Raw genomic sequence first — 14476 nt, forward strand, 5'->3', positions numbered from 1 at the left:
GCTTTTTTTTTCTTTTCTTCTTTCCTTCTTTCTTTCTTTTTCTTTTTCTTTTCTTTTCTTTTTTGTACTGGGGATTTCAGTACCTCTGAGCTTCACCCTTAGTCCTAATTTTTATTTTGAAACAGGGTCTTACTAAGTTGCTACAAGTCTCACTAAATTTCTGAGGCTGGCCAAAACCTGCAATCTTCCTGTCCTATCCTCCTGAGATTATAGTTGTGCACCATCAAAACTAGCTTCTATTAAAAAAAAAAAAAAAAGCTGGGCATGGTGGTGCATGCTTGTAATTCCAGTACTTGGGAGGTTGAGACAGGAGGATCTCAGGTTAGTGGCCAGCCTCAGCTACTTAGTGAGACACTGTTTCAAAATAAAAAAATAAAAACTAGGGCTGTGGGTGTGGCTCAGAGGTAGAATGCCCCTGGGTTCAATTCCCAGTACTACAAACAAACAGGCTGTGGGTACAGCTCAGTGGTATATTTCTCCTGAGTTCAATCCCCAATACCATGAAGGAAAGGAAGGAAGGAAGGAAGGGAGGGAGGGAGGAAGTGAGAGAAGAAAGGAAGGGAGAAAAGAACAAGCCAGGTGCTACCTAGTGAGCCTCTCTGCAACTTAGTGAGACCCTGTTTCAAAATGAAAAATAAAGCCAGGCGTGGTGGCACACGCTTGTAATTCCCACGCTTGGGAGGCAGAGACAGGAGGATCACGCAGGTCCCAAACCAGCTATGCTGGCTTAAGAGAGACCCTGTTTCCAAATAAAATATAAAATAGGTCTGGGAGTGTAGTCCAGAGGTAGAAGGGTTCCATCCCCAGTACCACCAAAAATAAACAAAGAAAGAAAGAAAGAAAGAAAGAATAAAAAATAGGGCTGGCAGTGTAGTTCAGAGGTAGAATAAATAAATAACAGAACTGCAAAAAAAAAAAGGAAGGAGGGAGGAATAAAGGAGGAAAGAAGGAAAGGAAAAGGATGGAACCAAAGAGAAGGAGGAAAGAAAGAAGGGGAGGGAAGAAAAAAGGGAAAAAAGAAAAATTTATATAATAGTGATTTGCAACATGTGATGGTTATAGTAATAATAAGTTGGGTCCCTCCTCCGCGTGATCTCACAGTGGAACAGGAAGCGGAACCATGGAAGCCAGAAGTGGAGATATCGCAAGACTCCAGGTGCTTCGAGACTCCAAACATCGTGATGCTACAGATGTTGCAAGAGAACCGGTATGCCTATAAAACATTGGTGCCTCCTATCCGCCAGGAGACTCAGCCGGTTGATGAGGACTATGCGCAACTCTCTAGAGGCGTGGCCCGTCGGTCCTTTCCACCCCGGCTGGCTGACTCTCCAGAGGGGCCGGGTCTGAATCAGCGGTCTCTGATAACCCGGTTAGTGTTTTTTGCCTCCCTCCTAAACCCCCTATTCTATTTTCAACCTAACAAGTAATAGTTAAAGAGAGTTTTATTTTCCATAGTAACATCCGAACTAGATGATTTAAAAGTGTGACACATATATTAGTATGTCCTGTGAGTTCTATTATTATCATTTTGATAAATCAGCATTGATTTAACACTGAGATATCAAGTCCACAAAATTCTCACAATTGAAATCCAAGGCAAGAATGACAAAAAAAAAAAAAAAAAGACCCCAAACCGATCAGCACTGAATTAAATAAAGTGAAGTGTGGTTTTCTTTGACCCTTTTGCTTCCCAGAAGCTCCCTAAGGACTGTGGACAACCTTTGAGTTGGCCTATGGGCACTGTTTCTATCTTTTGGCACCTCCCAGATCATACCACGTTAGCAATAAATTAAAGATGCAATAAGTCGGTTGAATAAACTACTTGTTATTTATTCCTTTATTTTTATTTTTATTTTTTGTCCTACTGGGGTAGAACCCAGAGGCCTTCTACTTCTGGTCTATACCCTCAGCCCAATTTAACTTTTATTTGGAAACAGGGTCTTGCTAAATTGCTGGCAGCCTAAGTTGCTGAGTCTGACTTTAGACCTGAGATCCTCCTGTCTCAGCCTACCAGGTACTGGGATTACAGGCCTACACCACCACGCCCGGTTTATACTACATTTTAGTAATCGAGCCACTGGTGCAGGAAAGGGACTGTCCAATCTCATCCTTGTTAGTACGGTTCTGTATCAATATCTGTATTAATATCTGATCTGTATTGGTTCTGTATCAATATCTGATCGAGTAAGTTGAGTCACATGCTTGTAACACGTTTCTGGGAGGGAGGCTGAGACAGGAGAATCACAGGTTGGCCACCAGTCCCAGCAATTTAGCAAACGATGTTTCAAAATAATAAAAAAAAGGCCATAGTGTACCTCAGAGATAGAATGCCTCTGTATTCAGTCCCCTGTACATCCCCACCCCCTTCCAGTGTCGATCAGTTCAGGGAAACTGAAGATTTCCTGGTGACAACTGAATGTTTTCCATTCTACAGTTTTAAGAAGAGGTGTCAAACCAGGTGTGGTGGCGCACACGTGTAATCCCAGTGCTTGGGAGGCTGAGACAGGAGGATCGCGCAGGTTCGAAGCTAGGCTCAGCAACTTAGTGAGGCTCTCAGCAACTTAGTGAGACCCTGTTTCCAAATAAAATATAAAATAGGTCTGGGAGTATAGCCCAGAGGTAGAGATCCCTGAGTTCCATCCCCAGCAACACACAACACACACACACACACACACACACACACACACACACACACACACACACACAGAGGAAGTGGCCCTAAAACGGAGGATACAGAAAAAGTCTGAAAGGGCTCTCCAGGTCACGCCCCTTTGGCGCGGGACCCGCCCTGCTCCGGTCGCTCCTCCCCGCGGGGCGGGGCCGCGAGTCTGTGACGCGAGGGCGGGGCGGGGCGAGGCCCTCGGGGGCGGGGCCGCGAGTCTGTGACGCGAGGGCGGGGCGGGGCGAGGCCTTTGGGGCGGGCGCGCGGGGAGGCGGTGCGCAGGCGCCCTGAGCGCCGGCGGCGGGGGCGGGGCGGCCGGACTCGCGGGCAGGGCCTCGCCGCTCGCACGCCCTTGGCGCGGCCGGGCCGGCGCTCCTCCCGCTGCCGACGCTGCCCGCCGAGCCGGTGGATGTGCGGGAACAACATGTCCGCACCGCTGCCCGCCGTCGTGCCCGCCGCCCGGAAGGCCACCGCCGCGGTGAGTGGGGCCCGAGGCCCCTTGCCGCCCGCCGCCCGCGGAGCAGGCCCCGCGCCCTCCGCCCGCACGGGCAGCGCGTGGCCGGCCCACCTGGCGCCCGGGTCCTGGAGCAAGGGGCTTGAGATGGTGTCTTAAGGATTAGACGTGCACGGTGCTTTTTTTTTTTTTTTAAAGGAAACTTGTGAATGAGAAATTGCAAACTTCTTTTTGCCCCCGGAAAGTCCCTTTTGTGATGGAATAATTCTACAGTATCTGTGAGGCTTCCATAGTTTGACTTGAAAGAGTTTGACTAGAACGTGATAATCTGCACTTGAATGTCTAACTGGGACCTCTAAGTGCTAAATACCCACGTTAATGGTCTCAGGAACGAAAAGGAGAGAAGTCGATTGGTATTTTGCCATTTAAAAAAGTCCGTAGAGAGGGATTAACTTGCTGAATAGTGTTATGGAATTGTGTGGCAGGCTTTTAAGAACCTTCGTTCCCTTTTCCACCTTAACCAAAAGGACAGTGTGTAACCGTTCTGCGAAGTCTTATTTAGGCATTACCTAATTATTTTTTCCTCTTCTCTTTTAGGTTATTTTCCTTCATGGATTGGGAGATACTGGGTAGGTACCATTATTAGTCATGGTAGTTAAATGATATTAAAAAAATTAGTGTTTAAGAAGGGGGGCATTGTATATAAAAAGATTGCTAGTAATAATCACAATCTTTTCAGTTTGCAAAGTCTCCAGAACTTCTCCCTTATCATCTTAAATTTATCATTTTTCAACTCCTATTTTTCTGGAATATATTAAAATTGTAAACTACTCCTTGGTTTACTTTGGGTATTGGATACCAGAGAACAGTGGAATGTTTGTACAGGCAGTGCGCGATTGAGAGCATTCCAGGAAAGTTAAAATTTCAGAGCAGGTTGAGAAAGACTACTTGATTTTGTTAAGAGAAATAGTTGCAGTAGAAGGCATACAGAGCTGTGAATGACAAATTAGGTAATTTCTTTAAAGAGAAGATCAACTGAAGGGTAGGGGAGACAGCTCAAAGATTTATTTATAGGCTTATCAAACACATTTTGTTGTATTAACCTCTTATTTTTGTGATACTGGGAATTTAACCCAGGGGCATTTTACCTCTGATCTACACCCCCAGTCCTGTTTTTTATTCTTTATTTTGAAACAGATCAAGTTGCAGAAGACTTTACTAAGTAGCTGAGGCTGGCTCTAAACCTGTGGTCCTCCAGTCTCAGCCTCCCAAGTACTAGTACAAGTGTATGCCACCACACCCTTGCTTGTATTAACTTTAGATTGTGATATTTTTACTTGGGCTTTTTCCATATTGAGAGCTTTTTATATTTTATTTATTTGGTACTGGGGATTGAACACAGGGCCATTCTGCCTCAGACCTACACCTGCAGCCTTTTTTATTTTTTTAATGGTCTCACTAAGTTAGCATACACTGAGCACAAACTTTCAATCATCCTATCTTGATCTTCCCAAGTACTGTGATTACAGGCATGCACCACTTCGTTCGAGTTATTTTTTGTGGTACTGGAATGGAACCCAGGGCCTTTCTACCTCCAGGCTACACTCCCAGACCTGTTTTGTATTTTATTTGGAAACAGGGTCTCACTAAATAGCTGAGGCTGGCTTTGAACCTGTGTTTCAAACTCCTGTTTCAGCCTCCCAGGTACTGGAATTTCAAGTGTGCACCACCATGCTCAGCTCTGTATTTAATTTAAATCAGTGATGATCTGTTTGAAATTTAGGTAAAATGGGCAATCAGGTTGTCCAATGAAAATGACAGATTTTTTTTACTGATTATAATTCAAATAGCAGAACTTCAGATTTATTTATTTATTATTTTCGGGTTTGGGGATGGAACCCAGGGGCATTTGACCTCAGAGCCCCATTTTTTATTCTTTTATTTGAAACAGGGTCTCACTGAGTTGCCAAAGCCCTCACTAAGTAGCTGAGGCTGTCCGTGAACCGCGATCCTCTGGTCTCAGCCTTCCAAATGCTGGGATTACAAACCTGCGCCACCACGCCCGGCTAGTTTTATTTATATATGTACTTGAGGCTCAACTCAGGATTATTCTACCTCTCTGCTATACATCCAAGTCCTTTATTTTTATTTTTATTTTTTGTGTATGTGTAATACTGGGGTTTGAATCCAGAGGGATTCTTTCTTCAAGCTACACCCTAGCCCTTTTTATTTTTTTGTTTTGAACAGGATCTCTCCAGATTATTGGGAATATCACTTCTTTCCTGAGGCTGTCCTTAAACCTGTGATCCTTTGTCTTAGTCTCCCAAGTACTGGGATTACACCATGCCTGTCTCAAGCCCACTTTTTAAATATTTTTTTGTTTTGTTTTGTTTTGATTTGTTTTGTGGTACTGGGGTTCTTGGAAGCCCTTCTACCTCTACCTCTGGGTTACACTCCCAGACCTATTTTATACTTTTTATTTGGAAACAGGGTCTTTTTATTTGGAACTTGCGCGATCCTCCTGTCTAAGCCTCCCTAGCTCAGGGATTACAAGCATGCACCACCACGCCCAGCCTAATATTTTGTTTTGAAACAGGTTCTCACTAGGTTACTAATAGTCTCACAATATTCCTGAAGCTGGCCTCAAAATCAACTATCCTCCTGTCCCAGCCTCCCTAGTATTAAGGTTACAGGCATGTGCCATTGACCCCTGGCTAGAACTTTTTTTTTAAGCAAACCTTTCTTGGTTCTGGGAGCCAGGAAGATGCTTGCTATTTTGCAACCTTGTTTATAACGAGAGCTTCCAGGCATGAAGAAACAGTCCAAGGAAAAATGCTTCAATGTAAGAGAATTTCTGTGGCCTCTACTGTAACCAGACTCCACACTGAAGAGTCAAATGGTGAAGAAAATCAAGATCAGGTTAAAAATACCAGGAGCATCCATGACATCTTGATTGGAGTAAAGTTTATATAAAAAAATAAGAGTTTTCCAGTTCTGAAAAGACATTGCCACACACCCTAAAGAAAAGCTGACTCATTGGTTCTGTGAATACGTGATGAAGAAAAATCAGTGCCAATCTTGACTAGTGGCAATTTAATGTTTAAAATGATTCCAAAAAATATACCTGACCATCAAAGTGCTCATACTTTTTTTCCCTTTTTTGCGGTACTGGAAATTGAACCCAAGGCCATTCTACCTCTGAGCTATACCCCCACCCTTATTTTTATTCTTTATTTTGGAACAGAATCTCACTAAGTTGTGGAGAGCCTCAACTGCAAACTTGAAATCCTCCTGACTCAGCCTCCCAAGTACAGGAATTACAAGTGTGTACCACCACACTTGACTAGTATTTATACTTATAATGTGTAACTAACCGTGATACTCATATTCAGAGAAACAGAGCATATTGTATTGCAGAAGATGTGTTTTCCTCCTAAAATAAAAATATCTTTTGATTTTGAAAATGTCACATTTGTGTTGTAAGTAAAAAAATTCAAAATGCAAATGTGTTTAAGGAGAATCATATGCGTGTGGTGACTCATGCCTATAATCTCAGTACTTAGGAGGCTGAGACAGGAGGATCACAAGTTTGAGAACAGTCTCAATGAGTAGTGACACTCATCAACCTAGTAAGACCCTGTTTCAAAATAAAAGTGAAATAGGACAAGATGTATAGCTTGGAGATAGAATGCCCCTGGGTTCAATCCCCAGGGCATATTTAAAAAAAAAAAAGAGTGACTGGTGGCATGTGCTTATAATCTCAGTACTTGGGAGGTTGAGACAGAAGGATTGCAGGTTCATTGTCATCCTCAGCTACTTATGCCCTCTGAAACCTAGTGAGACCCTGTTTCAAAATTAAGAATAAAAAATCAGGACAAGGGTGTTGCTTGGAGGTAGAATGCTCCAGGGTTCAATCCCTCATATTGTAAAAAAAAAAAAAAAAAAGAAAATGAGTTGAAATCCCACAATTCAGAGATAACATTTTTAAAAATTTTTTTTCAGTACCAAGGATGGAACTCAGGGGTATTCTACCTCCAAGCCCTATTTTTTGTTATTTTTATTTTGAAACAGGGTCTCACTGAGTTGCAAAGGGCCTCACTAAGTAGCTGGGGTTGCCTGTGAACTGTGATCCTCCTGTATCAGCCTCCCAAATGCTGGGATTACAAGTGTGCACCACAACGCCTGGCTCTTTTATATCATTTAAGAAATAATTTTATTTTGAAACGTATGGAAGAGTTTCAAGAAACTCTTTACCTCAATACTCTTTACCCAGATTTACTAATATCTCTACCTTTGGAATATATACATGCTGGGCATGGTTGCACATGCCTGTAAAGCCAGTACTTAGGAGGCTGAGATAGGAGGATTAAAAGTTCAAGGCCAGGCTTAGAGGTAGAAAGACCCTGAATTCAACCTCAGTACCAAAAAAAAAGAAAAGAAAAAAAATTTTTTGAGTATACATTCTGTGTACTGTACCTTTTAGGGCAAGTTGCAGATATGATTCTTTATTTTCACATACTTTAGCATAATCTTTTATATACTACATAAGTTATGTTATATATATATTATATATATAAAGATAATGCTATGTGATTATATAAAGATAGTCTTATATAACCACTGACCAGTTATAAAATTCAAGATTATTTTTTTCAGTATTGGGGATGGAACCTGGGCATTCTACCTTTGAGCTACAACCCAGCCCTATTTTTTCTTCTTTATTGAAGCAGGGTCTCACTGAGTTACAAAGGGCCTCACTAAGTAACTGAGACTCCTCGAACCGCATCCTCCTGTCTCAGTCTCCCAAATGCTGGGATTACAAGCGTGCGCCACCATGCCCAGCAAAATTCAGGATATTTAATGTTAACACTACATGTTCAGACTTTGCCAGTTTATCCCAGTAATGTCCTTTGTAGCCATTCCTTCTCTGCAGTCCAGTTCTCAGTTGCACTTTGCATTTGTCACATCTCTCTCTTTTTTTTTGAGGGACCGGCAGTGGAACCCAGGGGCACTCTACCTCCGAACTACACCCCCAGCCCTATTTTTTATTCTTTTATTTTAAAACAGGGTCTCACTGAGTTGTAAAGGGCCTCACTAAGTAGCTGAGGCTGTCCGTGAACTGTGATTCTCCAGTCATAGCCTCTCAAATGCTGGGATCACAAGCATGTGCTATGGTGCCTCTTTTTTAATCTGACAAAATCCCTCAGCTTTTTTTTGGTCTTTGTGTATATGTCTGTGTGTTTGTGGTACTAGAGATTGAACCCAGGGGCATTCTACCTCTGATTTAGACTTTAGACCTTTAGCCCTTTTTTTTTTTTTTTTTTTTTTTTTCTGGCTGTACTGGGAATGGAACCCAGAGGCATTCTACCTCTGAGCTACACCCCCAGCCCTATTTTTTTATTCTTTATTTTTGAAACAGGGTCTCACTAAGTTGCGGAGGACCTCACTAAGTAGCTGAGGCTGTCCGCAAACCGCGATCCTCCTGTGTCAGCCTGTTGAATGCTGGGATTACAAGCGTGCGCCACCATGCCTGGCAATGTTAGCCCTTTTATTTATTTATTTTTTAAATTTTGAAACAGGGTCTTATAAGATTTCTCAGAGCCTTGCTAAATTGCTGAGGCTGGCTGTGAAATCTTTGATTCTCCTGTACTTTGATCCTCCCAAGTACTGGGATTACAGGTGTGTGCTACCACACCTGTCTTTTTGCTCTTTGTTTTGTTTTATTCTGTAGTACTGAGGACTGAAACCAGGAGCAGTCTACCTCTGAGCTATACCCCTAGCTCTATTTTTTTAAACAGGTCTCTTTAGGTTGATGAGATTCTCACTATTTGCTGAGGCTGTTCTCAAACATGTAATCCTCCTGACTCAGCCTCCCAAATACTGTGATTATAGACAGACACATCATGTCTAGCTTGATTTTTTTTTTTTTTTTTTTTTTTTTTTGCAGTACTGGGGATGGAACCCAGGGGCATTCTACCTCTGAGCTATACTCACAGCCCTATTTTTATTTTTTATTTTGAAACAGGGTCTCATTAAGTTGCAAAGGGCCTCATTAAATAGCTGAGGTTGTCTTCGAACTGCAGTCCTCCTGTCTCAGCCTCCCAGATGCTGAGATTACAAGCATACACCACCATGCCTGGCTGCTTGGTCTCTCTTGATGTTCAAATTTTTGTAAAGAGCAAGTTAGCCAATGTGTGATATTTCTTATGATTAGATCCATTTGCACATCTTTGGTATGAATAATATAAGAGTGGTGTGTTTTATTTAAAGCATCATATCAGGAGATAAATGATGCCATTTGTCTCAATATTAGTATTAATTAGGACCACTTGATTAAGATGGCATCTTTTCAGGTTTCTGTATTTATTTTCCCTTTGTAATTAACAAAGTTGTGGGGAGATAACTTTGTGACTATGCAGATTTCCCTTACCAAACTTTTCACCTGGTATTTTAAGCATCTATGGCTGATTCTTGCTTGAATCAGTTATTATGATGTATTTGTAATGTGTGTGTGTGTGTGTGTGTGTGTGTGTGTGTGTGTGTGTGTGTGTTGGGGGGTACTAGGGATTGAAACTAATGGTGTTCTACCTCTAAGCTACACCCCCAGCCCTCTTTTTATTTTTTGTTTCAAAGTAATGCGCTCTTTGATACAGGAGCCAGTCCTGGATCTCATTCCTTGATCTTCAGTCTGAAACAGTCCTTCCTTGTCTTTGATGACCTTGATACTTTTGAAGAATACAGGCCAATTACTTTGTAGACTGTCTTTCAGTTTGGGTTTTTGATGTCTCCTTGTGATTTATGTCTTTGTAGCAAAAATGTGGTTCCTGTCTCAGTGCATCAAATCAGGCACCACGGTCTCTTAGTTAAGACAGTACCTGTTGGGTTTCTCCAGGGTAAAATTGATAATTATTAAACACAAGATATTTAAATTTTTATATATTTACATTTTTAAAAATGTTTTTGTGGTACTGGGAGTGGAACCCAGAGGCTTTCTACCTCTGAGCTATACTCCCAGAATACTTTATATTTTATTTGGAAACAGGGTCTCACTAAGTTGCTTAGAGCCTCACTAAGTAGCTGAGGCTGGCTTTGAACCTGTGGGATCTTCCTGTCTCAGCCTCCCAAGCACGGGGATTACAAGTGTACACCACCATGCCTGGCTACAGAGTGAGGATTGAATCCAGGGACACTCTACCTCTGAGTTACACACCCAGCCCTTTTTATTTTGAAACAGAGCCTCCTTAGGTCTTACTTGAGTCTTCTTGAGGGTCTAAGTTGCTGAGACTGGCCTCCAGCTTGAACTCTTCCTTTCTCACCCTCTCAAGTACTGTGGTTACAGGCCTGTACAACCACAGCCAGCTTAATACTTAGAATATTAAATATTTTGTGGGGGGATACCTTGACATCATGAAGATATTCTTGGCCTCATAATATTTTCACTCATGGGTTTAGCATCTATCAATGGTTCTTGCCTGAATCTATTATTATGATAGTTGCTAAGTTTATTTATTTATTTATTTATTTATTTATTTATTTATTTATTTATTTATTGTACTGGAGATTGAACCCAGAGGCATTCTACTCTGAGCTACACTCCCAGCCCCTTTTTTGTGTGTGTGTGTGCGTGTTTGGGTCTGGGGATGGAACCCAGGGGCATTTGACCTCCGAGCTACACTTCCTGTCCTGTTTTTTATTCTTTATTTTGAAACAGGGTCTCACTAAGTTGCGGAGGGCCTCACTAAGAAGCTGAGGCTGTCCATGAACCACGGTCCTCTGGTCTCAGCCTCCCGAATGCTGGGATTACAAGCGTGTGCCACCACGCCCGGCTCTATTTTTATTTTGAAATAGGATTTCACTAGTTTGATGAGGGTCTCACTGCTAGCTGAGGCTGTCCTTGAACCATCCTTGAACCTGTGATCCTCCTGTTTTAGCCTCCCAAGTACTGGGATTAAAGCACATGCCACCATGCTTAGCTATATTTTAGATTATTTAAACATTGAAAGATAAAATATCTTTAGAAAATTTTCTCCATTCTTAATTTATTATTTTGCAGACTACCATAGGGTAGAACTTTTGCTTCTCCTTTAGTTGTTAAACATGTATGTATGTATATATTCTCTTAAAAAAAATTTTTTTTTTTTTTTTTGTGCTACTGGGGGTGGAACCCAGGGGCTTTCTACCTCTGGGCTCTACTCCCAGACCTATTTTATGTATTTTTAAAATTTGGAAACAGGGTCTCACTAAGTTGCTGAGAGCCTCACTAAGTAGCTGAGGCTGGCTTTGAACCTGTGCGATCCTCCTGTCTCAGCCTCCCAAGTGCGAGGATTACAAGTGTGCGCCACCATGCCCAGCTCTTAAAAATTTTAAATCATTACAAACTCTTGGATTTTTGTTTTACTCTTTTGAATCATTTATTTTGATACTCAGGTTGTCTTATACTTTGTGTTATTGGGTTTTTTTCAGTTTGGCTCTCATATCTTTTGGGCACATATTCATCATTACTTGAGAACTTCTGTACTGTGGTACAAAATCTTTTCCAGCCAGGTGCAGTGGCCTGTTATCTCAGCTACTAGGGAGGCTGAAATGGGAGGATTGCAAGTCCAAGGCCAGTGTGCAGTAACTTAGCAAAACCCTCTTTCAAAATAAATAAAAAAGGTTAGGGATGTAGCTTGGAGGTACACTAGTCCTGGGTCCAGTCCCCAGTGGACACATATGTCACATGGACACACAAACACACACACCTTTTCTAGATTGGTTATAATGCTCTTGTCCTGATTTAGCCGTTTTTCTAAGGACCAGATTCCTCTTGGTGGAGAATGATATTTAAGAGCCAGGTCTGGGTGCTGTGTGTATTATTGCTTCACTTGTCTCTTGAGGTCCTTCACAGAGCAAGGGATATGTATGTGTACACATGTGCAAATCCATACATAAATCTCTGGGTTTTGTTTTATTTTTTGATTTTGCAGTACTAGGTTGAACCCAGGGCCGTGCATACTAAGCTACACCCCCAACCCTTTTCAGTTTTACTTTACTACAGAGTCTCACTAATCTGCCCACACAGACCTCAAACTTGCAGTCTTAACCACAGTCTCCTAAGTTTCTGGGATTACAGGCATGCCACACCATGCCCAGCACATCTCTATCAAGTTTGATATGTATAAATATGAAAAAATTTGAGCTAACATCGATTCCTCCAATTCATTTCCAGTATCACAGGGTTGTTGTGGTCTACCCACTTTACTTCTGGCAGTTGTGGTCTGTAGTGCAGCTCTGGTATGCCTCTTCACTGTAGTAGTACACAGCTGTTCACACAGGAGGACCTTCTCCTACCTTCTGACTGATACCTGAAACCTCAGTTTCAATGAAGGGGACTGAGCAAGGAGGATAAGCCAGGTAGAAAGTTAGTTATTTTCATGCCCCCAACCCCAGTATGCCCAGCCCTTGATATATTCCTGGAATTGCTGGCCTGTACTAACAGTCTCTATGAGATTTTCTAGGTCAAGACTATTATAAGAAGCTGGGTGTGGTGGTGCACGCTTGTAATCCCAGGACTTGGGAGGCTGAGACAGGAGGTTTGTAGGTTTGCAGTTAACCTCAGCTACTTAGTCCCTCTGCAACATAGTGAAACTGTTTCAAAATATAGGGCTGGGGGGTGTAGCTCAGAGGTAGAATGTCCCTGAGTTCCAACCCCAGTACCACATACACACAAAAAGAATATTATAAAAGCATAGAAAAGACACATACATAAATACCACAATAAAACAAATTTATTTATTTATTTGTGGTACTAGGGATTGAATCCAGGGGCATTCTAACTCCAAGCTATACCCCCAGCCCTATTTTTTTTTTTTATTCTTTATTTTGAAATGGTCTCCCTAAGTTGCAGAGGGCCTCATTAGCTGAGGCTGGCCACAAACATGCTATCTTTAAAGATAAAGACTTGCAGGGCGTGATGGCGTACACTTGTAATCCCGGCATTCAGGAAGCTGAGACAGGAGGATCGCAGTGTGTGGACAGCCTCAGCTACTTAGTGAGACCCTCCACAACTTGGTGAGACCCTGTTTGAAAAATAAATAAGAGCCGTGCATGGTGGTGCATGCGTGTAATCCCAGTGCTTGGGAGGCTGGATAAGAGGATCGTACAGGTTCAAAGCCAGCCTCAAGCTACTTAGTGAGGCTCTCAGCAACTTAGTGAGACTCTGTTTCCAAATAAAGTATAAAAATAGGTCTGGGAGTGTAGCCTGGAGGTAGAAAGTCCCTGGGTTCCACCCTCAGTACCACACACACACAAAATAATAATAATCAGAATAAAAAAGAGGACTGGGGTTGTACCTCAGAGGTAGAATGCCCCTGGGTTCTATCCCCAGTACTGCAAAAAAAATATAAATAAATAAAGACTTAATTGACTGGGTCACATTTTCAGTAATCAAAAACTGATAGCATTATGGAATGTGATTTTGATTCATGCTAATCCAAGAGAATCAATGCCTTCAAATCTTTAGTTTTCCTATTCATAACCTGAACTAGTTGTGGATAATTTCAAAGGCCCCTATTGAGTATAAAATATTTTTACTCCAACTATATAAAAGTACATTTAACTTAAATTGGGTGGAATCATGAATAGTCAAGATTTAAGATGAAATATTGCTGCATGTTCTTAAATTTGGATTGAATGGTTGAAATATAACTCTTATCAGGCATAGTGGACCACACCTGTAATTCTAGCAATGAGGAGATAGAGGATCATAGTTTGAGGCCAGCCTCAGCAATTTAGTGAGACCCTGTTTGGAAAAAAAGGGGGTGAGGACTGATGGTATAGCTCAGAGTTAATGCCCCATGGATTCAGTCCCCAGTACCAAAGGGAAGAGAGGGGAAGATAACTCTTCAGAGGCCTCTCTTCCAAATGAGGTAAAAAATAAGTAAATTTGAAAGCTTTGAACTGCAGAGTCTATATCCTCAGGCTCTTAGACTTTACCACAGTAGATTCTGGCTTTTTTAGTTTTAGTCAGATGTTCATGTGTATATGGGGGAGTTACAAAGGTCACAAGAATTTTTAAAAGCTAGCCACATAGAATTCTTGTTATGGATAAAATGGCCAAGGTTTCATGTGTTAAGAACAATTCTAAAATTAACATTAAATTTAAATCTTAACTGTTACTATAGTCACCATAGCTTTATTGTTTTTTGTTTTTTGCGGTACTGGGGATGGAACCCAGAGGCATTCTACCTCCGAGAAGCACCTCCAGCCCTATTTTTTATTCTTTAATTTGAAACCAGGTCTCATTGAGTTGCAAAGGGCCTCACTAATTAGCTGAGGCTGCCCGCGAACCATGATCTTCTGGTCTCAGCCTCCCAAAGGTG

At 41.8% G+C, this 14476-nt stretch overlaps 1 protein-coding gene across 5 annotated transcripts in view; it reads left to right on the top strand.

The window, feature by feature from the left end:
- Positions 1–3071: 3071 nt before the first annotated feature.
- LOC308262218 (acyl-protein thioesterase 1) overlaps positions 3072–14476 on the top strand; it is a gene marked incomplete at both ends in the record, with an annotated part of 42432 nt that continues 31027 nt past the window's right edge. For 4 of the 5 annotated variants that reach the window (XM_080694661.1, XM_080694663.1, XM_080694664.1 and 1 more), the window contains 2 exons: positions 3072–3140; positions 3714–3745. In XM_080694661.1, the coding sequence (XP_080550787.1) occupies positions 3072–3140; positions 3714–3745 (101 nt within the window). Of the gene's footprint in view, positions 3225–3713; positions 3746–14476 lie in introns of all 5 variants that reach the window. The other variant, XM_080694660.1, reaches the window with a different exon arrangement.

Source organism: Muscardinus avellanarius, assembly GCF_963383645.1.
Source record: "Muscardinus avellanarius genome assembly, chromosome: 4".
Lineage (NCBI taxonomy): Eukaryota > Metazoa > Chordata > Mammalia > Rodentia > Gliridae > Muscardinus > Muscardinus avellanarius.